Genomic DNA, 25754 nt, shown 5'->3' with positions numbered 1-25754 from the left:
GCTCTAGAAGTAAACAATACTATCAAGTTTCCTGGAAATCATGTCAAAGAAACAAAAGATTACTATACTTTTTTTTTTTTTTTTTTAAGGAATGACTAGTTAAGGGAAGGAGAGGAGAGGGATGGCCTGATAGGCAACTCTACCCCTCAAAATGGTCCTAACTTTACCTGTTCAACTTTTCAACATTATCTACATGGACAACATTCATATATTTAACATAACAGAACTGGAGTAGTATCTCCATGACTTAGTTTTAAAGTAAGATTTACTGGAGAACACATTAATGGAACATGGGTTTCATATGTTTTGGTATTTTAAGACTACAACAAATCTCCATTTCATGTTTAGTGGATCTTCAAAAGAAACAAGTGTTTTTAGGGGTTCATTATTTATACGATATAAATTTTCACAAAATGAAGCTATAACCTAAGAATTAACTAAAGTGACTCTAGAATTTATCTAGTGGTATATTTACTTATGGCTTACTATACTGGAATGACAAGCTTATAGCTTATTATAAGGAAGTAAAACAGGGTGGTAACTGCCTGACACCTAATTAAAAACTCAAGTTTAACGTCTTTACCTGAAGCAGCTCTATTGCTTTTGTGTGCTGCTTTTCACGACAGAGTTGGGCTGCTTGGATTAACACAGGAAGGAGATGTGCTGGACTTTGAGACTGTAAACTGGTAGATATTTTTCGGCATTGTTCTGCCTATAAAATGATTCCAACATAACAAAAACCTGGTTAATGAACTTAAATACTAAATAATCCCAAAGGGAGATGGGGGTATTAGTTTTGTTTTTTTTTTAAATGAAAAATGTAAAAAGGTTAGGAAAACAGTTTATAGCATCTGGTTTCAAGTTTACTTCCAAGAAAAGATTTCCATTTGCTGAATTTAAGCTATGAATTATAAAACTCATTAGGTAAAAGGAAAGTTCTAAATGTTTGTTTGAATGTTCAAATTAGGTTTAAAAATGTAATACATCAAGTATAAATACCACAAAACTTATTTCTTACCCAAGTATTAATAATTTGACTCAGTTGTAAATAATAAAAAACATTCTAACCTCTCACTCTCCTACTAAAAACTTAGGTTTTACATGAGTACTAATTCAAAATTCATGTTATCAAGCTCATATATGTATATATAATTTTATACATATATAATTATATATATTACATAATTTATATATACACATATATACATAGCACTTACATATGTATGTACATACATATATACATATGTCTGTCTGTCTCTCTCTCTCTATATATACATATAAAATCTCTTCAACATCTGTAACTTTTGTTTACAGCAGAACCAAAATGAAAGGGAGTGTTTTTTAGTTTGTTTCTTTTTGGGTACGGCCATGGGGTCTGAACGCTGTCCTTCAGCTCTTCACCTCAAGGCTAGCACTCTACCACTTGAGCCACAGCGCCACTTCCGGCTTTTTCTTTTTGCTTATGTGGTGCTAAGGAATCGAACCCAGGGCCTCAGGCATGCAAGGCAAGCTCTCTACCACTGAGCCACCTTCCCAGCCCGAAAGGGAGTGTTTATAATCATGACTGGTATCTTTGCTGAGTGTATTTCAATTGATATTAGAAATAAAGTTTATGAAACTCTTATTATTTTCAATTAACTGACAAAAAGCCAGAGACAGAGGTGTAGCTCAAGTGGTAGAGCACTAGCCTTTTGTGAAAAAAGCCAAGCCAAGAGAATGAGGTCCTGAGTGTACACACACACACACACACACAAATAAACTAGACCACACACACACACACACAACACACACACACACAAATAAATTAGACCAATACATGCATTAAATATTATTTGCTATTTATAAAAGAGTTAAGAGTTAGCCAGGAAACTAGAGATCTATTATTACCTACCTGATTTGTGTACATAGCAAGTAAAGCTTTGTTAAATTCTATAGCTTGTAGTTGTTTCTTGGAAAGCTTAAATTCTACTCCTTCTGCATTGGTTAATTTCACTTTCTTCTTGGAGTCAAAGACATTTTGGTCCTAATAAAGGGAAAGTTCATTCACCATTATTAACAGCATCTCCAACTTCAGCCCCCTTAAAATGCCAAGGTCTTATTCTTTCATTTAGCTATTTTATATAAACACAACCTGGTTAGAACCTCAGCTAGTAAAATATATAGAAATTTGCTCTGGGTTCACAGATGTAAATGAAATCTTTACAATTCAAACCTACTGGTGTATCTATCTATTACACAAGCTACTTAACAGGGGTGAGAAGGCTGAAATGAACTGTCTTAAGGAAAAAGGGATCCAAACTCCTGATTATCTTTCTATTATTAACTACTTGTTTTGAGACTGACTACAAAGATATTTACTTTGCAATTTCTACAAATCATGCTGTTTAAATTTGCATAATAAAGTAAAATATAAAAAGTTTGAAATGATCAGTATGTAAGTAAATCACTGTACAAATTTCTGAAGCCATTTTAGAAAAAATACCTTGATGATATTTAACTTTTTATTTTTTTCTTTTAGTCCCTTATGCCTATGTATCTTTTTGTGTTTTCTCATTTTTCCCCAGTGAACTAGAAATGCTTCTTCATATTTATGCATGCTTATCCTGCTGGTTAATCTTTAAACCTTCAACAAGTATCAGTATTTTTGGTACATGTGTGAAAACAGAACAAAAAAAACAGTTGAAATTGTTGGGAAGAGGATAGGTTAAGGGAGAGTGATAAGAGAGAATAAGGTCGATGCAGTATATTGTATGCATGTATCACAATTACGCAGCCCTTGTACAACTAATATATACTACTGATAAAATCTTAAACCAGTCAAACCTTCACAGGTCAACTCAAATCTGCTAACCCAGAGATCTTTCTATTTTATCAAATACAGCAGTTAAAAAGACAAGGAATTTAACCAAGTATACTTCTTTTCAGTATCAGAATGAATTAGGTTTTTGAGGCTGGGTATTTCAGGTTGGTCTTGCACTTTCAACACACTGGGATTACAGATGTGTGCTAATATACTGGCTTACAAGAATGCTTTATTACTTGAATATGCATTACAGAATCATCAATCTTATGAGAGTTAACTAATACTCCATCGTAATTCTGCCACTCGAGGATTTTTTTCTAACATGGAAAAAATAATGCTTTCCCTAGAAATAAAGCTGGGGTAATGAGTTCTCAGCACAAAATACACACACAGGAAAGCCCTGGATATCCCTTACCTTATTAATGGTAATGATGTTATTTGCAATTACAGCTAGCAGTCCCACATCAGTGGGCCTGTGAACAAGAAGCAACAGTTAAGATAGAACAAACTTTAAAAAAGAAGCCTCATCCCCTATAAAAGAAACTTCATTTTAACAACTCACTTTAGTTTTATTATCTGATTGTAAAGTTGCAGAGCCTCCTCTGTACGACCCTGAAGCTGCAGAATATAGGCCATCTGACCATGAATGATGGCCAGTTCTGCCTGTGGGTCTTCCTCAGTCCCATCCTAAGCAGAAGAAGAAAGATTTTTTTTTTCTGTAAAAATTTCCAAACTGAAAATTTGAAATAATTTTATCAAGTGATCCAAATGTTTGAAAGAGATATAACCCGTAAGAAGACATGTAATTTCAAGAATGTTCCATGACATCAGTTCTTTTAAATTTAGAATTGTCACTAAAGAGAGTTGTTGAGAAAATGGCAAAAAGATGTTGGCAGAACATGGCAACAAATTAAGAAATACAATGTATTAATGGTCATTATCCTCTAAAGCCCAGGAATGAAAATCATAATATAAAAAAACTGGCATCCAGCTGGGCGCCGGGGCTCACGCCTATAATCCTAGCTACTCAGGAGGTTGAGATCTGAGGATCTCGGTTCAAAGCCAGCCTGGGCAGGAAAGTGGCGCTGTGGCTCAAGTGGTAGAGCACTAACCTAGAGCTGAAGAGCTGAGGGATAGCGCCCAGGCCCAGAGTTCAAGCCCTATGAATGCCCCAAAAACAAAAAAAACAAAAAACCCAAAAAACAAAAAACAATTGACATCCAGATTTAACTTTTGACAAAATTCCTAAATTCTGCCAACAACTTTCTTGTAAGAATGTATTTTTAAGAGGATTCTCTAGCCAACTGTAGAAGCTCAAACTTGTAATCTCAGCTACTCAGAAGGTGTAGATAGAAGGATCTCAGTTTGAGGCAAGTCTGGAGACAAAGTGCAAGATTTTATCTAATAACTAAAATATAAAGGGTGTGTGTGCCAAGCGGTAGAGCTCTTGCCTAGCAAGTGCCAAAGCCTTGAGTTCAAACCCTAGTGCCATCCCACTAGGAAAAGAAAAAAATGCTTCTGTCAATTCTACCGTATCTCTAAGGCAAATAATATTCTACTAATAACTTAAAAAAAACCCAAAACATAGAATTAGCTGGTGGCTCACACCTGTAATAGTAGCAACTCAGGAGGCTGAGATCTGAAGACTGGCTCAAAGCCAGCCCAAGAAGGAGTCTGTGGGATTCTTATCTCCAAATAATCATTAGAAATCCCAAAGTGGAGCTGTGACACAAAGTGGTGAGCACTGGCCTTGAGCAAAAAGAGCTCAAAGACAGTGCCCAGGCTGTGAGTTCAATCCCACACAGACAAAACAAACAAAAACGAAAGATAAAATTAACTAAATAATTCTTTTTATCTTCTACTTTAAAAATGTTTTCTTATAGGGGTTGGGAATGTGGCTCAGTGGCAGAGTACTTGCCTCACATGCATGAGGCCCTGGGTTTGATTCCTCAGCACCACATAAGCAGAAGAAGCCAGAAGAGCTGAAGAGCTGAGGGACAGCACCCAAGCCTAAAGTTCAGACCCCACAACCAACCAAAAAAAAAAAAAGAATTCCTATCAAGTAGTAATACTAGAGTTTGAACTCTAAACCCTTAAGCTTACTGAGCTGTAATCTACCACTTGATCTACATCTCTAGGCCTATTTGTTTTGGTTTTTGTTCCATCAGTCCTGGGGCTTGAACTCTAGGCTGGGTGCTGTCCCTGAACTTCTTTTGCTCAAGGACAGTGCTCTACCACTTGAACTACAGTGCCACTTCTGGCTTTATTGGAGATAAATCTCATGGACTTTTCTGCCCAAGCAGGCTTTGAACAGTAATCTCTAGTTCTCAGCTAGAGTAGTTAGAATTACAGGCATAAGCCACAGGTGCTTGACCAGTCCTGCTTTATGTTAGTTGCTTTAGAAATTAAGTGTAGTGGGGCTGGGATGTAGCTCAGTGGCAAAGCGCTTGCCTAGCAAGTGCAATGTCCTGGGTTCGATCCCCAGTACCAAAAAAGAAAAGACAAAAAAAAATACAGTTAAGTACTATGAGGGGAGGCTGGGAAGAGACAGGAAGGGGAAACAAAGGAGGAGGCTACAATGCTTGATAAGAAATGTACTCATTATCTTCCCCATCTAATTGTAACCCCTCTGTACAGTATTTTCACAATAAAAAATAAATAAAAATTAAAAAAAAAGAAAAGTGTAGTGAACATGGGCTGGCCTCAAAGCAGGATCTTTCAGATGTCAGCCTTCTGAGAAGCTAGTAATATAGGTATGAGTACTGGCTTAAAATATGTAGTACCATCAACTGATGCTTTGGATACATCCACATTCTCCAATTTTTTCAGAAAAGTTGCCTAATGAATATTTAAAACTACGAGGCTATTCTCTTTTATCAACTCAGTACTCCATCTCTAATTTAATGTTTGCCAACCAAGAGTCGTTCCCAAACATGTTGTGTCACTTGTGCTTGACAAGGTAACAATACTACTCTGAAAGAACTATTCATGTGAAAAGTAGCTTTATTTTCATATAAACCATATAAAATTCTCAGATCCATTAAAGTTCCTAAAGAAAATTATTTTCTAAGTTGGTATAAACCAAAAGAACTGTACTATCTATAACAAAAAGTGAATTCTACAATGAAGCTGTCCATTATTAGTCAAAACTATAAAATCTAGGGGCTGGAAAGGTGGCTCAGTGGTAAAGTACTTGCCTCACATGCATGAGGCCCTGGGTTCGATTCCTCAGCACCACATAAGCAGAAAAAGACTGAAGTGGTGCTATGGCTCAAATGGTAGAGTGCTAGCCTTGAGCTGAAGAGCTGACGGACAGCACCCAGGCCCAGAGTTCAGGCCTCACAAACAACAACAAAAAAAAAAAACCCACAAAAACAAAACAAAAAACTATAAAATCTGGACTTAATAACTGTATAATACTTACAGAGTCTTCTGAAAATGAACGGCGGCAAAGATCTACAAGAGAAAAATTATCTAAAAGTTAGTATTGCTGGGTAATTTCCATTCCTTTTACTGTTCCAAAAAACAAGAACTAAATTTCTGAGATTTCTCAGACAGTCTTTTCTGCTCAAGGTTATCCTCAACCAAATATCCTCCTACAAATAGACCCCAGAGTAGCTGGGATCACACAGGCAAGCACCACCATACCTTTCTGACTCATTTGTTGAATTTAGTGGAAGAGAAGGGTATCTAAAACTTTTGTCTGGGCTAGTCCAGTTCTGGTCCTAATGTGCACCTCGTCCAAGTATAGGCATAAGCCATTGTGTCTAGCTTCTGGTTTTGTTTTGTTGGTAATGGAGTTTTAATTCAGGGTCTGCTACTTACTAGGCAAGTGCCACTACTTGGGCTATTTCACCACTCTGTGTTCATCTTTGTGTTTAATAAACATGCATCTATGTTATTATGTTTTGTTCCGTTTTAATGGCTCTATGACAAATCTGTTTCATAATTAAAGTAAAATAACCAATCCAGAAAGTAATGTACTTACTAATTTTTGTTCTCTTAACCATTATGATTAACATAAAGACAAATGTAAAATTGGTTTCATTATTCCTTTAGAAGAAAATGGAATTGAGTAAAGAATACATACATTTCAAAATCTGCTACACATTAACAAACTGCTCATGTAAGTCTATAATACTTCTACACTAAAATCTTCAATGTTGGGTGGGGGCACCTGCCTACAGTCAGATAGTAGCTCAAACTACAGTACTGTTTAGAAAAAAAAAAACAACTCTGTAATGCATCATCTATCTTTTTTAAAAAGTGAGATAGTGTTATGTTATTTTTCCGAAACTATTCTTGAACACCAGAACTCAACTGATCTGCTTTAGCTCCCAAATAGTATAACTAAAGGTGTGAGCCACTGAACCCAGCTTAAGAAATTTTAATTGCCAGGCTCTGGTAGCTGATACCTATAATCTTACTCACAAGAGTGAAATCTCAGGATCAGGATTTGAAAAAAGCCTGGGTGGACAAATCTGAAACTCTTATCTCCAATTAATCAGCAAAAAGTTGGGAGTGGAGGTGTGGCTAAAGTGGCAGAGTGCCAGCTTTGAATAAAAATGCCAAGAAGGATAACAAGGCCCTAAGTCGCCCGTTGTCCCCCCCTTTCGCTCGCCTCTGCCCCCCCCCCCCCCCCCCTCCCTGCAATCATTTTCTTAAATGAGGCCCTGACTCCACTGTGCAGGCTGGCCTTGAACTTTCAATTCTCCTGCCTCAGTTTTCTGACTGTAGGTGTGCACTACTGTCTCTGGCAAAATTTTAATTCTATTCATCTGCCTATATATTTATTTATTATGCATTTTTGTGGTGCTAGGGACTGAACTCAGGGCATATGCATAGCAGGCAAGTATTCAACTCCAACCCTGAGATTTTAATTCTTACACAGATTTTTCATGATATTCTAACCTTGATTTCAGTTTAGCTGTTCACAGTTACTGTTTCACTTTTTATCCTTATCACTATCCTCTAAAATCTCTGTAACATCACTTTTATAGCTTCTAGAAAGAGTTGAGTCCTGAAATAAGTTCTCAAATAAATTTTCTTTTTTTGGGGGTACTGAGAATTGAATCCAAGGCCTTGTGATTGTACTCTACTACAGAACTACATTCTAGGTTCCTTTTTTCTTTTATATGTATGCTGGTACTGTAACTTTACCCCAGAGTCTTGCACTTTTGCTGAGCTATTTCACTCACAGCTGGCATTCTTACCAATTGAGTCAGACCTGTCATCTATCACTCTCCTTCTCATGGATTGTTCTGCTGAGGTAGGCTTTAAACCATGGTTCTCAGATCTCAGCCTTTTGAAGAGCTAAGATTACTTGCATAAGCCACCAGCACCCAGCCACAGCCTCCTTTTTTCTTAATTAAAATGTGCTTGAGTTGTGTTACATATGTCACTTCATTTACATTTAACATTCAAAAAAACTTGCTCCGAAAGGAAGTACTCAAAATTCAAACTCTGAAGTCTAATATGACTAAAAATGGACAGGCAAAATAACTTGGTGTTTCAACAGAAATAGAGATACGGTCCAAAAGAGAGAGTAGATGAACTTTGAAAAACTACTGCTTCTATTTAATAATTTCATAAACATTGACTCCAAGTTTTGAAGATGCTCTACAAAGGTCTTATCCAGATTATAGTTATAGAAAACTTGAAAACTGCCAACCTTCAGCTTTTTGTAGGATTTTCATTGCCTGGTTCAACTGGCCTTGTCCGATCAGTGCACAAGCAGCATTGTAGCACAGTTCATGTGTGCCTTCTTGGAGGCCCAAGTTCTCCTATCATGGAGCAAAATACCAGTCAAACACTCAAAAAGAACATTACTTCCTGGCAGTATAGGCATACAAGGATACTTACTGGAACCACTTTTTCCCAATTGCTTTGAGCTGCAACAACTGCAGAAAGGTTTGTTTTCCTTTCTTCATCATAATCATCTTGGGAATTTCGGACTAGATCTCTATACACAGCTAGGCATTCATCATAGCGTTCTAAGCGGTATAGCTAGAGAACAAAAAGGCAATAAAAAAATATCAAAGAACATGAACATAGTGTCTAACACCCTACAAATCCCATTTGAAACCACTAAGTAGGAAATCTACCTCAGCAAAATACAAGCAATCAACTATTTAAAAAAAATTTATTTCAATTACTTCTGTGTACTCTAATGCCTTCAAAAATTCTCCTAACAATGACTCTTACTATATTACAGATATAATTCAATTTAGAAAAATATGTAAGGCTCAACTCCTAGCTTTGGTACCAACACAATTTTTTTTTCTTTACATTCTTTCTTGAAGTTAAAGGGATTATGAGGAAATCTTTCTACAAAAGTTTGTATGTTAATTGAATCTGAATTACAATAAAAATTTTTTCCCACTGAAAATAACTTAAGTCCTAGCAATAAAGAATATTAACAAAAAAAGATAATGCTTCCTAGGAGTTAACCATATAAATCTTTCAATTTTTGTATCTCAGAATTTAGCCACTGTACACAGTCTCAAGTATCCACAATATAATTACTGCTTATTTCATTCATGTTCTTTTTCCATTCACAGTTACATTTCCATATTATTATTCACATTCTTAAAGGAGAGTAACAACCACTTCTCTGGGTCAATCAGTCCACCCATGACCAAGACTGGTGATCTTAATCAACCCTTGATTTACCTTCTATTTATCTAGACTACAGATTCCTATCTTTTCATTAATAAGACTTCTTTATATCATGCTTAATTTTATGTCTCATGTCATTTAGAATGAAGTATTTTGACAGGATATATTTCCATGAGTAATATACTTTTCTTTTTTTTTGGGGGGGGGGTATCCAGACGTGGGGCCTGAACTCTGGGGCTAGGCGCTGTTCCTCAGCTCTTCAGCTCAAGGCTAGCACTCTACTACATGAGCCACAGCACCACTTCCGGCTTTTTTCTTTTTGCTTATGTGGTGCTAGGCAAGTGCTCTACCACTGAGCCACCTTCCCAGCCCCTTCTTTGAGTAATATACTCTTATAGGGCAGATCAAATTCTCATACATCATGCTTTTATTTTAATCTTAAAATACCGGTTAAATATTAGAAATGTTGTTTCAAATCTGTATAAGTACAGAAACTCACTTGCTTTCATCTTTTCAACTAAGTCTAAATTGCATGGAATAGTTCCGTTAATTTTCTAGTTACCCCTGAGGAAGTCCCTTGTTCAAAGAACATTATGTATGCAACTGTTTAAATGAAGAGCAAGAAGAGAGAATACGTTCAAACCTCGAGAATTAGCTTGATGACCAGTTTTGTGGAGCACCAGGATGGGCTGGAATTCCTCATCCCTGCTCCACGTTAAAGGCAGAGTCATGCTCACTCAGGATGATTGTCAACAGGTATTTTAAAGCAGTAATTACCACTTGTCCATAAAGCTCCTTTAGTTTGTCTGACTGCTGGTTGGCATTTTCGATCGTCTTCAAAGCATTCTCAATTCTGTTTAGCCTGTACTCGCAATATGCCTTCTCAAAGGACAGTGAGTTACTGAAGAAAAAGCATACCAATGTATGATTATTATTTAACAGTGCACAGTGCTCACTATATGCCAGAAATTGCCTTAAGCATATGATATACATTAATTCCCAGGACAAAAATTAATAACATGTTTAAAAATCATACAGGATGAGCTAGGTGCTGGTGGCTCATACCTATAATCCTTAAGAGCATCATTCCTTTTCTTTGTCTTTTTATCTTTCCTTTTTTTTTTTTTTGTTGGTCATGGGGCTTGAACTCTTGGCCTAGGCACTGTCCCTTAGCTCTTCAACTCAAGACTAGTACTCTACCACCTGAACCACAGAGCTACTTCCAGTTTTCTGAGTGGTTTACACGGACTTTCCTGCCCTGGCAGGCTTTGAACCATGATCTTCAGATCTCAGCCTCCTGAGTAGCTAGGATTACGGGCATGAGCCACCGGTGCCTGGCTTCTCTTTTTAGTTCTTGTAAGTTTTAAAAAATCAGTTTTCAATCTACATTTTACATGGCACAAGTATAAAAACAAAAAGATAAATACCAAGATTTACCTCTTTTGTTACTGAGATCTACTCTGTTCCTCCTCATTCCCTACAAATGACTATTTTTATTTATTGATTCCCTTGTAGTTTTTCATCAAATATATAAATTTGTCATATGTACTTATAATATAAAACATATTTATGTATAAATTCCGGTACCTTCTTACAAAAATATATTTTCTTATAAACATTCCATTAAAGAATAAATATCTTATAAATTTAGTCTTGATACATATTTCTTTGGGGCCAAGTATAACTAAAGAAAAGTCAAATTAAGTATATTCATTTAAATAATTCTCAATGGAGAATCAGTCAGACTAACACTGCCACATCATCCTGAAGACCTCAATCAACTTGTATGCTTATATGCTCAAACTTTTGCTGGGTCCTTGCCTCTCTATCCCACATGAACTCTGTTTAATGTTCCCTATCTTCTAGAGTATACTTCATTCTTAGTGGTCAAAATAAACAAATAAACAGCTCTCTAGGCATAGATGCTAGTGCTTCTTCCAGTTTCAGAAACACTAGCAAGTAAAAGGAAAATGGAGGGAAAAGTAGGTTAAAAAAATGACTAGTGGAGGAGAAACCATGGAAGAGGTTATAACTCTTAACAAAAGTGGTTCTATACATTGAGATAATCACTTACTTTGTTAACACTTTGGTGTGAGTATTGATGACATTCAAGGCTTCCTTGAAACTTCCATTCTGAATAAGACATATTACCTTACAGTGCAGGGCAGTTATATCATCCTTATTGATCTGCAGTACTGGAGAAGAATTTTAATATAGTCATTTTAAAATCCATTCTTTTTTCACGGTTTTTCTGTTGCATTAAGAAGCCACATTTCCATTTTCACTACAGTAGATAAGGTTTGTCAAAGTAGTAAAACAATAACAACTAATCTTTGTTTTTCAGGGGCAACAGGAATTACAGATCTGATTTTCAGTAAGATAAAGATTTCCAAAAGAAAGCTGGAAGTTGATGCTTTAATGCTTGTAATCCCAGCTACTCAAGAGGCTGAGATCCAAGGCTTATGGTTCAAAGCCAGCTAGGGTAGGCTAAAGCTATGAAACTTTCTTTTTACTTAAACACCAAAAAGTTGTAAGTACGGGCTGGGAGCGTGGCTCAGTGGTAGAGTGCTTGCCTTGCATGCATGAGGCCCTGGGTTCCTCAGCAACACATAAGCAGAAAAGGCCAGAAGTGGCGCTGTGGCTCAAGCGGTAGAGAGCTAGCCTTGAACTGAAGAGCTGAGGGACAGAGCCTAGGCCTAGAGTTCAGGGCCCACGACTGACAAAAAAGCAAAAAACAACAAAAAAACCAACAACAGTTTTAAGTAGAGCTACAGCACAAGTGGTAGAGTGAAAAAATTAAAGGATAGTGCCTAGCCCCTGAGTTTTGGCATGCACACATATAGATTTTCAAGATGGCTGAGGATAAAGCTTACTGGTAGAGGGCTTGCTATAATTCAAGGCCTTGGGTTCATAATCTTATGATGCAAATATACATTTTATTACTTCACAGAGAAAGAAAAGTTCATGTGAAAGTTGGAAGCAAATAACTTTTTACTTTTTTTTAAAGACAGGGTCTTTCTATGCAACCTAACCAAAGCTGGTCTCAAATTCTCAATCCTCTTTATCCTCTAAATGGTAAGATTATAAGATACTTTAGGTGTAGTGCAAGATTGCCACTAACTCCTTGGGAGTTTTCGGGAAAATAACTTAATAGCAAAATTTCAGTGTTCTGAGCTACAAAATGAGCATAAAAGCATAACTTTTTCACGAGGTTATCAAGAAGATGAATTGACAATGTTCTTGGAAAATCTTAGAAACTATAAAGTACAATGCAGGGGCTGGGAAGGTGGCTTAGTTGTAGAGTGCTTGACTCACAAGCATGAGGGCCTGGGTTCAGTTCCTTAGCACTACATAAACAGAAAAAGCCGGAAGTGGTGCTGTGGCATGAGAGATAGAGCACTAGCCTTGAGCTGAAGAGCTAAGGGACTGCGCCCAGGCCCAGAGTTCAAGCCTCCTGACCAAGGGGAAAAAAAAAAGGACAATGCGAGCTGGGAAGGGAAGGTGGCTCAGTGGTAGAGCGCTTACCTTGCATGCATGAGGCCCTGGGTTCGATTCCTCAGTACCACATAAGCAAAAAGAAAAAAGCCGGAAGTGGTGCTGTGGCTCAAGTGGTAGAGCGCTAGCCTTGAGCTGAAGAGCTGAGGGAAAGCGTGCCCAGGCCCAGATTTCAGGCCCCACGAAGGGACTCCCCCCCCCAAAAAAAGGACAATGCAAACATAATCTTGCCAGCAATGTTCCCAAACAAAACAAAAACAGCCACTCAAACTTTTCCTTTTCACCCTGACTCAGAAGTACCCAGGTAGCGAGGTTTCAACGCTAACAGATATTCAGTGTCAAAATGGCCAAGATCATAGTTATGGAACTGTATAACTACAGTCCTTTGTATAACTACTTAATTTTTTAATATGAAGCTCCTTGAGATGAAAAAAAAGGTGCATATGTGTCAGTCAAAGCCACCACTTGCACATTAACTCAGCAACGGGTGGCTGAAAAGTATCTGTATAGCCCGTGTGTCACTGCCATACTTTTTATGTTTCTCCCGCTTTGCACAGTTGAAATGCTTAATTACATCCCCAAACCTAACATATACAGGTTGCGACTTTAGCAGAGAACTCCGAACAACTGAGCATTTAAAGCACACGGCCGTATTAGCATTCGTGGTTAAAGGATAAAAGACAAACGCCGTGAACCTCACGTTGAAGGCACTAAAACGCTGAAATGATCACTAAACCAGCAAAAGAGCAGGCCAAACTTTCCCGACGTAATTCAAATGTACGTGCGTTCCCCTGTCCGTTCTCCAGTGAAACGACATCGGGGTGATTCTGCAACTGGCTCTAGCAGGTCTGACCTATGGATGGGCCCTGCCCTCTGCCCGGATCCGTTCTGCGTAACTTAGAACCAGCTCAGCACCAGCTGGTCAATTACGTGGCCCAGGCCCAGCCCAAGAGAACAAGTTGTGGCCACAATGCTGACTCGATCGCCTCGCTCAGGAGGACGAGGAAGAGGCGATCTGGTGTCGTATTGGCCTTTCTAAAACAAGGCAGCGAGGAAGAAATCAAGTGGGGAAAACAGCTGGCAAGAGTGCGGGTTCTTCGGTCTCTTTAAAGTTGTCCGGCGCGTCCCGCGGCCAGGAAAGCGGGAAGTCCACGTGGCTCTCGGCCACCTGCAACCCGGGGGCCCCCGCCAAGCGGCCGCGCCTCGCTCCCTCCCCGCCACGGGCCACGGGCCGCGGCCGGGACGACGCCCGGATCTCCCGCTCGGCGCAGCGGCTCCGAGGGGGTCCCGCGCGCCGGAAACCAGCGACATTCTCCCGCCGCCCAGACCCTCCTCGGCGCCCCCGCCCCCCCGACACTCACTCTTGTTGACGGTCTTGAGAGCGCGCGTGAAGTCGCCGTTCTGGCCATAACGGTTCACCTCACTCCACAAGGCCGGCACCGATGCCCCCCCACTGCTGCCACTGCTCGCCATCTTGGAGGAGACGAGGGGCGGGGCGGGGACGACCTCTGGCCCGGAAGCGGATTCTCTAGTTGGCCTAGCGGAGGAGGAAGCTGGTGGTTGCTGAGCAACGTGGTTGGAGTCCGGAGCTTCTACACCCCCGGGGTAGCGTCGGAAACCACAATCTTCCGGTCTCGAGGCGAGAATGGAACCTGTAGTCCCGGGTGGGGGGCTGCCTGGACGGCGTCTGTCCCCGCCGGGGAACTAGAAGGGACTCACGGACTCGTGTCACTCTCCAGTGGCGCCACGGCCTTTGCGAGCTAGTTTACAAAGCAGGGAGTCAGTGCGTGGGGCCCGGCTCCTTGGTAATCGGGAACACACCAGCACTTGGAACTGTAGGGATTTAGGAGAGCTGGGGTTGGTTCTGGGGAAGGCCGAGGACGTTCTGGTCGCGAAGGGTGCATGCATAGAGTGAAGTCGTATTTGATGAAAACCCCTTAGATTTACCCCCTCCCTCCCTCTTGTTTGCATCTTTCACTTCAAACATGGCCAGTCAGGCTGTGATGGTAACAAGTCAAAGTTCTGAACCTGGTTTTGGGACTGACTAGATGACTGACAGTAAACATTTGGAGGGGGGGCGGGGGGGGGGACGGTCCCAGAGTTTGAATTCAGAGCCTGAGCAGTATCCCTGAACTTGTATGTGTGCGCAAGGTTAGCACGCTACCGCTTGAACCACAACTCCACTTTTGGCTTTTTTCCCCCTTGTGAGGTCTCATGCACTTTGCTGCCCAGGCTGCCTTCCAATGGTGATCTTCCTATCTCAGCTTCATGAGAAGCTAGGATTACAGGAGTGAGCCATTGGCGCCCGGCCACAATTTCCTTCCTGGATTCCATTTTGCCCACTGTAAATTAAGCATGAAATATAATTGTTCTGGGGTAAAAGATAATTCATGCATCTGGCAGGCACACAGTAAACAGGACAGACATAAGGCATTCTGGGTTCCTGTAAAACCTTAAGTGTTGAGGTATTTTTGTTGTATACAGGAAAGGGATAGATACCTATACAGTAATATTGTCACCATATGTATCATACAGTATGTAGTGTTATATATGTGTTACATATTTTAGAGTTTGGCTGTATGGCCTAGGTTGTGCTTAAACTCATGATCCTCCCCCTCCCCATGTCGGTCTCTGGGGTTCTGGATTACAAGTACATTCCAATGTGCTTGACACCCCCCAGTACACTTAATGTTACACATCTTCCTGAGTAGCTTACTCGAGACAGGACTTTGCTAATTCCTGCCACTTTATCTTAACAATCTAGATAACTCCTTTTCACCTTTCATTTCTAATGGAGGCATGAAGATCCTGAGTTCAAAACTTTATCTCACTCATAAAAACACTCCTGACTAACAAATGTTTGGACTGAAGTAGACTAAGTCTAGGTGTAAGAGGATATAATCTGGGCTGGGAAATTGGCTGTGTTAGAGTGCTTGCCTTGCATGCATGAGGCCCTGGGTTTGATTCCTCAGCACCACATGAACAGAAAAAGCTGGAAGTTGGCGCTGTGGCTCAAGTGGCAGAGCCTTGAGCTGAAGAGCTGGGAGACGGTACCCACTCCCAGAGTTCAGGCCCCACAACCGACAAAAAAAAAAAAAAGATATAATCCTTGTGAACCAGTAAATATGTGAGCTTTCATAACAGGAACCTATCATGACAGGAACTGTCATTAGTTTCAAGTCAATTACATCTAGATTTCAGAGCTGTTCCAGATGACGCTTTATAGTCAAAATTTTGTGTTTATTTATTTTTGCCAGTCCCAGGGCTTGAACTCAGGGTCTGGGCACTGTCCCTAAGCTTCTTTTATTCAAGGCTAGTACTCTACCACTTAAGTCACAGTACCACTTCTGGCTTTTGCTGTTTATGTGGTACCCAGGAATCAAACCCAAGGCTTCATGCATGATAGGTAAGCACTCTACCACTAAGCTACATTCCCTGCCCTTGTGTGAGTTTTTGAGAAAGGGTTCTATAGATTCCACTGTATTCTCTAAAGATGTTTATGACCCCTAAAGCCAATGCTTTAGTAGTCCTAACTTGACTTCATGTAAGGATTGGCACTTATCACTGTGGCCTAATTTACTTTATAGGTTGTAGAAATTCCTCTCTGATGGATTTCTACTTGTTCAGCTTAATGTTTGTGATGAAAATGATTCATGTGGGTTTAAACTATTTTTGAATCAGGAGTCTTCTAAACCAGTGGCTTGATATCTATCTCACAATGCCGAGGCTGGGAAGTCCAAGATTAAGGTACTACCAAGTTCATTCTGAGGGGCCCCCTCTGGGCTCATACATTCTGCCTTCTGAGTCCTCTTCACTTGGTAAACAACAAAAAAAAACCCAGATTGGTTTCTTAAACTCTTTATGTAATAACACTCTACCACCCTAATTATAAAATCCATACTATAAACTAGAATGTAAGGCCTTTTGTAATCTAGATTTTGCTTGCCACCTTTTCAATTCAGAGGTTTCTGTCACTGTGATAAAATATCTGCGATAACCAATTTCTAAGGAGGAAAGGTTTATTACGGCTCATTTTCAGTCCGTGGTTAAGTTGGCTCTGATTTTGGACATGTGCTACACAGAACCTCTTGGAAGAAAGTACATGGCTGAGCCGGGCACTGGTGGCTCATGCCTGTAATCCTAGCTACTCAGGAGGCTGAGATCTGAGGATCTCAGTTCAAAGCCATCCCAGGCAGGAAAGACTGTGAGACTCCAGTCTCCAATAAACCACCAGAAAACCAGAAGTGGCACTGTGGCTCAAGTGGTAGAGCACTAACCTTGAGCTGAAGAGCTGAGGGACAGCGCCCAGGCCCAGAGTTCAAGCCCCATGAACGACAAAAAAAAAAAGTACATGGCTGAGCAAAGCTGCTCACCTCATTGGGACTACAAAGTAGAAGGACAGAGGGTCCTAATATATCCTTCAAGGGCACAGTTCCAGTGACCTTAGTTTCTTCAAATACGTTCCACCTCCTAAATATAACACTTGCCAATGGTGTTAAAAGGCTGGTGGCAAAGCTGAAACAAGCTACAGCATACTCTTGCAGGAAGTATTCCTCTGATATTAAGTTCTACGTAGTTCTAGGTTTCCAGACCTCTGGAAATTTGTACTTCTGTTTATTTAGTATTTCATTGTGATGTATATGCTGTTGTTTGGCATTATACTAATTGCTGGGATAAAATTAACAAGGATGTCTCAGTGTACTGTGGAATGTATTTTTTAGTTGGGAGAGGGTAAACAATAAATATAAGTTCGATGGAGAAAATTTAGGAAAAGAGATGTTGAGACCAGAATAAGGAGTTAAATCCTTCCTTTTTATTGCTGAAGGAAATTTTGTTCCACTATTTTTATTTTACTGTACCAGACATGAGATTAATACCCCAAGTAGCTGAAGCATAAGAAGACAAATGCATAAACACCAATAAAAGTAAAGCAATTTCAGCAGGGTACCAATGGCTTACACCTAAAATCCTAGCTGTCAAGAGTGTAGGAGCTCTGAGGATTACAGTTTGAAGCCAGCTTGGACAGAAAAGACTAACCAGCAAAAAGCTGCAGATGGTGGTTTAAGTAGAAAGAGCTAAGGAGGCTGGGAATGTGGCTTAGTTGCCTTGCATGCATGAAGCCCTGGGTTCAATTCCTCAGTACCGTATCAACACAAAAAGCCAGAAGTGGCACTGTGACTCAAGTGGTAGAGTGCTAGCCTTGAGCAAAAAGAAGCTCAGGGACAGTGTCCAGGCCCAAAGTCAAAGCCCCAGAAATGGCAAAAAAAGAGAGAGGGAAAGAGAAGCAACAGAGCAAGAGAGGGACTGGAGAGCTAGTCAGGGACTCAGTTTGCTTAGTATATGAGGTTACTCAACTAATATATGTGTGTGGACATGATAAATAGGTCAAAGAAAAATGAAGGAAACACTAACAGAATAAATCTGGACAAAAGCCTAGCTTATGCAAGTCAAGACTTAAGTAACACATATGAGCTCATTAAAAATTCCTAGCAAGTTTTGCTAGGTCCAAGACCAGATACATATTAGCATAAAAATAAATTATGGTTATCAACTGAGAGGACGTTTCTGACCATGATTGTAGGCTGATGACTGCTGATACAGCCAAAAATGTCTTATCAGAATTAGAAGTTTATGATCTACACAGAGGCACCCCACCATACCAAGTTACATAGTTAAGTAAGATTTATTTAGTTTCTCATTTAGGATGGCAAGGGACTACTTTTTCCAAGGAAAACTGTACTGATAACAAAAAAAGATCTCAGAAAAGTCCCCTTTCCACTCACTGTGTTTCCTCACTTGTTTCTCCGAACATCAATCTCAGCTTCCTTTTTTCTATGTTGCTGGGGATTGAACCCAAGGCCTTGTGCATGCTTTCCTGGAATATGCAAAGGGTCCTTGAAAAATAAAACTGCACAACCTTTAAATTTGAAGACCAGAAACTGAAAGCATTTCAGTCTCCAAAATTTGCATGAAGACACAAAAGGGCGGGTAATAACTTCAGATCTTTAGAAAAGGACATTTGCATTTACAAAATATATTTGATTCAGGTATGTTACCTGTTAGCTAACAATAACCATGTAGAGTGGGAAGATTAATTCTAAAATGCTATAATAATTTTGCTACCTATATAGTAAATGCTAATAGCCATTTTACTAATCCTTGTGTCTAGAAATTCTTATATGCTAGTAAACCATTTCCATTCATTTAAAATCATCTTTTTACCTTGCTTCTTTTTGGCTATGAAACTAGGAATTTATTGTTTTCAGAAGAATGAAAAAACATTTCATTCATGAATAACTTTTTTTTTTCTTATAAATTACATTCTCTGATTTTCTTGTCATCTTGCTTCAAGGAAATCCACGTGTTCAATATGCTTGCTCGAAGTTTGGCCCATACTAAATGGTTGTTTAATCCAAATATCTGAGCAGCAAACTGAGCTGAACCTTCTGGAGATAGTATGGTTGAGCAGCCAACACCTAATGGTTCAGAAAGAAAAGAGGGAAATCAACCAGACAGGTAATGAAAATATAGCATCTAGGGATGTGATATAGTCATGAGTGCTTGCTAGCATACATGAAGCTCTAGGTTCAATCCCCAGCACACTTCCTCCCCAAATGAAGGTCAACACAGTGTGAGTGTAACTTACATAAACAAAACAGAGCTAGACACTCATGGTTCATGCCTGTAATCCTAGCTACTCAGGAGGCTGAGATCTGAGGATCATGGTTCTAAGCCAATCCAGGCAGCAAAGTCCATGAGACTCTTATCTCCAATTAACCACAGTAAAATGGAAATGGAGCTGTGGCTCAAAGTAGTAGAGCACTAGCCTTTTGCAAAAAAAGTTTAGGGCAGTGTCCAAGCCCCATAACAAAAGAAAAAACAGCCCGTATCTCTTGGAGATGTACATGTAAGTATGAAGTACTAAAATGTGCTTTAAAATAATCTAGAAGAATGGAGCTATAAATGCAGCAAAATGGTAAACAAAGTCAAGTAATGGACATGTGAGACTTCATTATTCTGTTTATGTATGTTTCATGTTTGAAATTTTTGTAACAAAAAAAATTTTTTTGATGTGTCTCACCACTAGGCAGCCGAAGAGATGACCACACATCCTGAGCTCCCCAGTCTGGTGTGAGGGGAGGACAGCTGATGACAGGATACGCAGTGTTTCCAGACATTACTGGGCCCAAGCCATTGCTTCTGCCTGCCACTGCCACAAACACAGTAGGAATGCCATCTCCTAGAGCAATGACAAGTTAAAATCATGTTAAACACTAAAAAAGAATATAAAATCCTTAATATATCAAATCCTTCATTTCTTGCACAATCGTCTCTGAAAAATAGTATTAAAATGCTACTGTTATACATATATTCAAAATATATGATTCATTCTGTCACTTACTGTTTACCAAGTAATTTTAGCTAGCTAGAATAGGTTTGACTGCTTTTGAGATTTATAGAATAAAGGCAATGCCAGTGGGTTAGAGAGGAAATGGCTCCAAGGACCTTCTTCTATTGCTTAGGCTGTTCAAAATCGTATCAACTTAACAGTGATCTTCTGCTGAGTGGTCCTTGTGCAAGGAGTCATGATGATTGAAGGCTTAGGGCGAGTTCTTGAGTTGTACCTTGATTCCTAAAGCAAGTATTTGTAAGCTAGAATATAAAATTTTGCATTTCTTTGGGAAGAGGATTGCTCTGAATTCATGATTTTCCAGAGCACTGGGATTATAGGCACACACCACCTTGAATGGCTCACATTTCAAATTTCAATTTGTTTTGGAGAAAAAGATTCTAGCTGTCATTAGTTTACTGAAGGAGTCTGAAACACTACCACTGTCCTCCCAAATAACTGAATATACTCCTCATAGCAGTTACCTTTAGAGAAAATAGTCAATCCTCATTTTTACAAGTTGAGAAATATTTGGTGGTTAATCTATACCTGAACTTAATGCTATCTCATAACTACTTTATTGTTGTTATTATAACCTGAAACTATGCCTCAATTTCTGCCTCCCAGCAAAGACTGGCCATTAAAGACACCAAAGATTCTGCTGCTTCTGCCTCAGATATTGTGCAGACGACACTGTTTGCACTGAGATACAATGCTGGCGGGTGGACAGGAGGGGAAGTTTATTAGGTTAAGACACCAGAGCTCCTCAAAGTTCTCCAGCTCATCGTTTCCTTCTATGTTTGTACTTGGAATTTATTCTTTTTTTTTTTTTTGGGTCCAGTCGTGGGGCCTGAACTCTGGGCCTGGGCGTTGTCCCTCAGTTCTTCAGCTCAAGGCTAGCGCTCCACCACTTGAGCCACAGTGCCACTTCTGACTTTTTTCTTTTTGCTTATGTGGTGCTGAGGAATCGAACCCAGGGCCTCAGGCATGCAAGGCAAGCGCTCTACCACTGAGCCAACTTCCCAGCCCGGAATTTATTCTTTTTTAAGATCTTGAAATACCTTATGATCTTTTGGTGTGAGTGTCATGAAAGTATAGCACATCAAATAATTCTCAGAAACAGGAAAAATTCATTTTGATATTAGTTTAAAATACATATTCTTTGGCAAAATTAGAAATACGTGAAATGCTCTAGTTACTTGAAGCTTACCTTCATACTCTGCCTTAATCCTCAGGGTTTCATCTGGTCCTTTATGAGCAGATGTTACTCGAAGTTCACATGGAATTCCAAAATTTCCACAAGCTTTTTTAATTTTCTCACAATGACTGAGATCAGAAATTGAACCCATCAATACTATAACTCTGCACTGACTGTCTGATTTCAGGAGTAACTGGAAAAGAGAAGCATAACCATGAGAAAGAACACAAAAACAAAAGTGAATAAACATAGGATGTAGTACACAAGAATAGTTCTTTTTATCATAGAATAAAGTTTGCAGCAAAATTACATCTGGACAGATACTTTCTTAACAAACCAAATTTAAAACAAAAGGATGTATTTTAACAAAAATACAACTTCTACATAAAAAAGAAGTGGTCTACTTAACTAAAATGTAATAGGTAAGGCACCTTTTTTGTTGTTGAGTATGTAGTTCAGGAAGGCCTTAGACTTTTGATCCTCCTACTTCAGCCTTCTGAGTGTTCTCATTTAGAATCATGTGCTACCACACCTGGCTATAGGTGAAATTTTTTTTTTTTTTTTTTTTTGTGGTCAGTCATGGGGCTTGAACTCTGGGCCTGGGAACTATCCCTCAGCTCTTCAGCTCAAGGCGAGTCCTCTTACCGATTGAGCCACAACACCATTTCTGTTTTTTTTTTTTCCTAGTGATTTATTAGAGATAAGAGTCTCACAGACTTTCCTGCCCGGGCTGGCTTTGAACCATGATCCTCAGATCTCAGCCTCCTTAGTAGCTAGGATTACAGGCGTAAGCCACCAGCACCCAGCTTACAAGCTGGGCACCAGTGGCTCACATTTGTAATTCTAACTATTCAGGAGGCCGAAAAGTATAAGATCATAATTTGAAGCAGCCAAAAGATAAAGTCTGAGAAACTCCATCCTTACTTGGCAAAAAGCCATGCTGAACTAAGCAAATCATTTTGAGTGAGTTAAGCCAAGAGCAAAGAGACAAATGGGGGGCTGGGAAGGTGGCTCAGTGGTAGAGTGCTTGCCTTGCATGCATGAGGCCCTGGGTTTGATTCCTCAGCACCACATAAGAAGAAAAAGCCAGAAGTGGTGCTCTGGCTCAGCACCCAGGCCCAGAGTTCAAGCCCCATGACCGACAAAAAAAAAAAAAAAAAAAAGACAAATGGCACATGGTCTCCCTGATATGTGGATGCTAAAGCCAAAATGCAAGGAGATACGACAAAGTAAATAGGACCCGAGAAACAAAGGACTTCCACTCATTTTGTTGTATCATTGCTAAATGACTCCATGTTCTTGACCAGATATATGGCATATATAAGTGCACATGAGGGGAGATAGAGGGAAATGGGAAAACATACAACGGAAGGGCCCATCAGCTGTACTGGACATTGATGAAAATGAACTAAGCAACTTAAAGGCAGTGATGGGAGGGAGGGAATTAGAGGGAAAGAGGGAACAGCTACATTAAGCAAAAGGAAAGAAATCTAAGTATCACCTGAGTGGAAGAAATAATTGTATTGTCAAAGCTTATAGAATTCACAAATTTTATAGACCATGATAATGACAATTGCCTTGTGAAGGTTAAAATATGTTTGTGACTTTAAGTATCACTATTCCACAGTACTGAAATTTATGTAATCACCTAATCTCAAAAAAAAATTATTAAAAAAAAGCCATGCAGAAGGCTCAAGTGGTTGAGCACCAAACATGAACAAGGAAGCCAAGTGAACATTAGGACCTAAATCCATGCCCTGGTGTTAGCATGTACACAAACTTCACTAGACAAATTATATTTGCTAATAAAACGAAATGCTCAGATCTTTCAATTAATACTTAGAAATGATAAAAAAAAACTTTCATTATAAGGTTTTTCTCTGCTATCACCAAGGATTTTAGTACATTCCACTCAGTATTTTAAGGCATGATCAGTCAAATGAGATTATGTTAGAAATCTAAGTTTGCTGCTTGGAATTCACAATGAGTGTTCTCACGGAAATGTTCTAAAAGGTGACTGTAATCCTCAGGTAACCACAAGTCACATTCAATTCATAAAGGAATTACATGAACAATAATAATAGCATAAAAATTAAAATGACTTTAACAGTTGTATAGAAGGTGGAAGACAAGGCCTTTGAGTATATATATATATATATATATATAAAAAGAAAACAACTGCATGAAGTTTCATCCATCTCCTGCCATTAACACCGAGTAGCAATGGAAAGGTAAATGAGAAAATTTTTCCAGGATCTGGGAGGAATATAGCTGGGATATTTTCTTTAAGTGTTTTTTTTTTTTTTTTTGGTTGGTCGTGGGGCTTGAACTCTGGGCCTGAGCGCTGTCCCTCAGCTCTTCAGCTCAAGGCTAGCACTCTACCACTGAGCTACAACGCCACTTCCGGTTTTCTGGTGGTTTATTGGAGATAAGAGTTTCACGGACTTTCTTGCCAGGCCTGGCATTGAACCATGATCCTCAGATCTCAGCCTTCTGAGTAGCTAGGATTACAGGCGTGAGCCACCGGCACCTGGCTGAAAGTGTCTCTTTACTGAGACAAAGTCTTATTCACTAAGTAGCCCAGAGCAGCTTTGAACTTGAGACTCCTCCTAGATCAACATTTGGAATAGCTGGGATTACAGGGATATCCATTTTGAAATAAAATTTTCTTAAAAAAGAAATGAATGATACTCTACAGATTTACTGTAGAAGGATTACCTCTACTCTCTCTGCAACCCATTCAAAATTTTTCTTTACCATCTGAAGTCCTTCAGGAGTTACTAGTTTGAGGTCACGATAAGACTAGAAAAGAATAAAAAAGTTAGAAAACAAGTACCTTTTGTTATATGACACTGTTTTCTGAATTTTGATAAGGGATAATGACAGCTTTATATAGTAAAAAGTGAAGATACATCTCAGTCTACAAATTCATTTTCTGAATTAAAGAATGGTCTGTAGAGAAGTTTTATTTTCATTTAAGGTTAAATAATTCTACAATACCAACTATAAATACTGCCTTGAGAATTCTAATGTATTAATTATACAGACGATCTCACCCCCAGTTTGTAAGAAAGAACAGAAATAGAGCAAGATCCAAAAGACTTTGCATACAGTTGCAGCCTGTCACTTTCTTACTCTTGTAATTGGGAAGACAATTATCCTCTTAGAGCCTTAGTTTTCATTGCTGTGAGAGGCTACGAAGATAATGAGAAATTTGCTTGTCACGTTTAAAGTATTATTCATAGTATACTCATCAAGATGTAGTAGATATTAAGCTTTAAATAGCAATTAACAAGTCAGGTTCATATCAGAAGGATTAAGTGCCTTTTTCTCTCTCCTTTATGCCATCATGATCTTGCAAATACTCTTACAAAACAATACATACCTGTTTGTCTTTCTGCTGGCTCCGATCTCCTGATGGCCAGAGTCTCCAGGAGTCATTATCAATAACATCAGCCAGAACAATCTTTTTGGTGGTTATATCAACACCAAATTCAATCTAGAGAAATTAAAAACAAATACTTCTAAACTACATTTCTGGTTATAACCTTGACTTTCAAATCTCCTTATTTTATCTATACCTTCATATCAACCAGTGTACAGTTCTGGGTCAACCAAGCTTTCTCCAGTATTTCAAAAATAGCTTGTGTAGCATGACTCATGATATCCACTTCAGTCTGGCCTATATCAAGTCCAGCAAAGCAAAACTTTGCTGCTATTAACTGTTCCTCAGACCACTGCGGATCATTGTTGGCATCATCCTGAGAATAAAACATTGCAATTAATTTAAAATCATGTCATTTATTTATATCTAAAACTTCTGAACTTTTCACAAACAAAAAAGAAAACAAAACCTCTTGTTTTTCTCCTGGGCATATGTTCCTCAAAAATATCTACTTTTTCTAAAACATTTTTGTTTATAATACCACTTAACTAAAAAAAATATTTTTGTCTATTTTTCATAGTTCCTTTAAAATTCAAAGTATTTGGGTGACTTACACTAGGTCAAATATACCTGAAATTTGTTTTCCCTCTATGAAACACATTTCAGCCAATCAAATCTTCTCAAACTCAGTTTTTATCAACTCTAAGACTCATAGAAAATATAAGAATTTATACAGGACTACTTACTAATCTTTTTTTTTTTTGTTGTTGTTGGTCATGGGGCTTGAACTCTGGGCCTGGGCGCTGTCCCTCAGCTCTTCAGCTCAAGGCGAGCGCTCTACCACTTGAGCTACAGCGCCACTTCC

General features: G+C 39.1%; 2 protein-coding genes across 3 annotated transcripts in view; both read right to left on the bottom strand.

Annotated features, from left to right (window-relative positions):
* The window catches only part of Srp72 (signal recognition particle 72kDa), a 29274-nt gene extending 14863 nt beyond the window's left edge, over positions 1 to 14411 (bottom strand). Inside the window, exons 1-10 of the mRNA XM_013009048.1 lie at positions 14278 to 14411; positions 11496 to 11616; positions 10199 to 10322; positions 8666 to 8809; positions 8475 to 8586; positions 6228 to 6259; positions 3366 to 3490; positions 3219 to 3276; positions 1892 to 2023; positions 584 to 712 (exon numbers count right to left, since the gene is read on the bottom strand). Coding sequence (XP_012864502.1) covers positions 584 to 712; positions 1892 to 2023; positions 3219 to 3276; positions 3366 to 3490; positions 6228 to 6259; positions 8475 to 8586; positions 8666 to 8809; positions 10199 to 10322; positions 11496 to 11616; positions 14278 to 14389 — 1089 coding nt within the window. The 5' untranslated portion in view covers positions 14390 to 14411. The remainder of the gene's footprint in view (positions 1 to 583; positions 713 to 1891; positions 2024 to 3218; positions 3277 to 3365; positions 3491 to 6227; positions 6260 to 8474; positions 8587 to 8665; positions 8810 to 10198; positions 10323 to 11495; positions 11617 to 14277) is intronic.
* Positions 14412 to 18580: 4169 nt separating this feature from the next.
* Positions 18581 to 25754, bottom strand: part of Paics (phosphoribosylaminoimidazole carboxylase, phosphoribosylaminoimidazole succinocarboxamide synthetase) — a 17116-nt gene continuing 9942 nt past the window's right edge. For both annotated transcript variants that reach the window (XM_013009053.1, XM_013009052.1), the window contains 6 exons: positions 25086 to 25265; positions 24890 to 25003; positions 24223 to 24306; positions 21517 to 21697; positions 19998 to 20156; positions 18581 to 19392 (listed from right to left, as the gene is read on the bottom strand). In XM_013009053.1, coding sequence (XP_012864507.1) covers positions 19226 to 19392; positions 19998 to 20156; positions 21517 to 21697; positions 24223 to 24306; positions 24890 to 25003; positions 25086 to 25265 — 885 coding nt within the window. In that variant the 3' untranslated portion in view covers positions 18581 to 19225. The remainder of the gene's footprint in view (positions 19393 to 19997; positions 20157 to 21516; positions 21698 to 24222; positions 24307 to 24889; positions 25004 to 25085; positions 25266 to 25754) is intronic.

Source organism: Dipodomys ordii, unplaced genomic scaffold, assembly GCF_000151885.1.
Source record: "Dipodomys ordii isolate 6190 unplaced genomic scaffold, Dord_2.0 Scaffold8, whole genome shotgun sequence".
In the NCBI taxonomy this organism is placed as follows: Eukaryota; Metazoa; Chordata; class Mammalia; order Rodentia; family Heteromyidae; genus Dipodomys; species Dipodomys ordii.
Note: the sequence above shows the minus strand (reverse complement) of the source record. Positions and strands in the feature narration are given on the sequence as shown.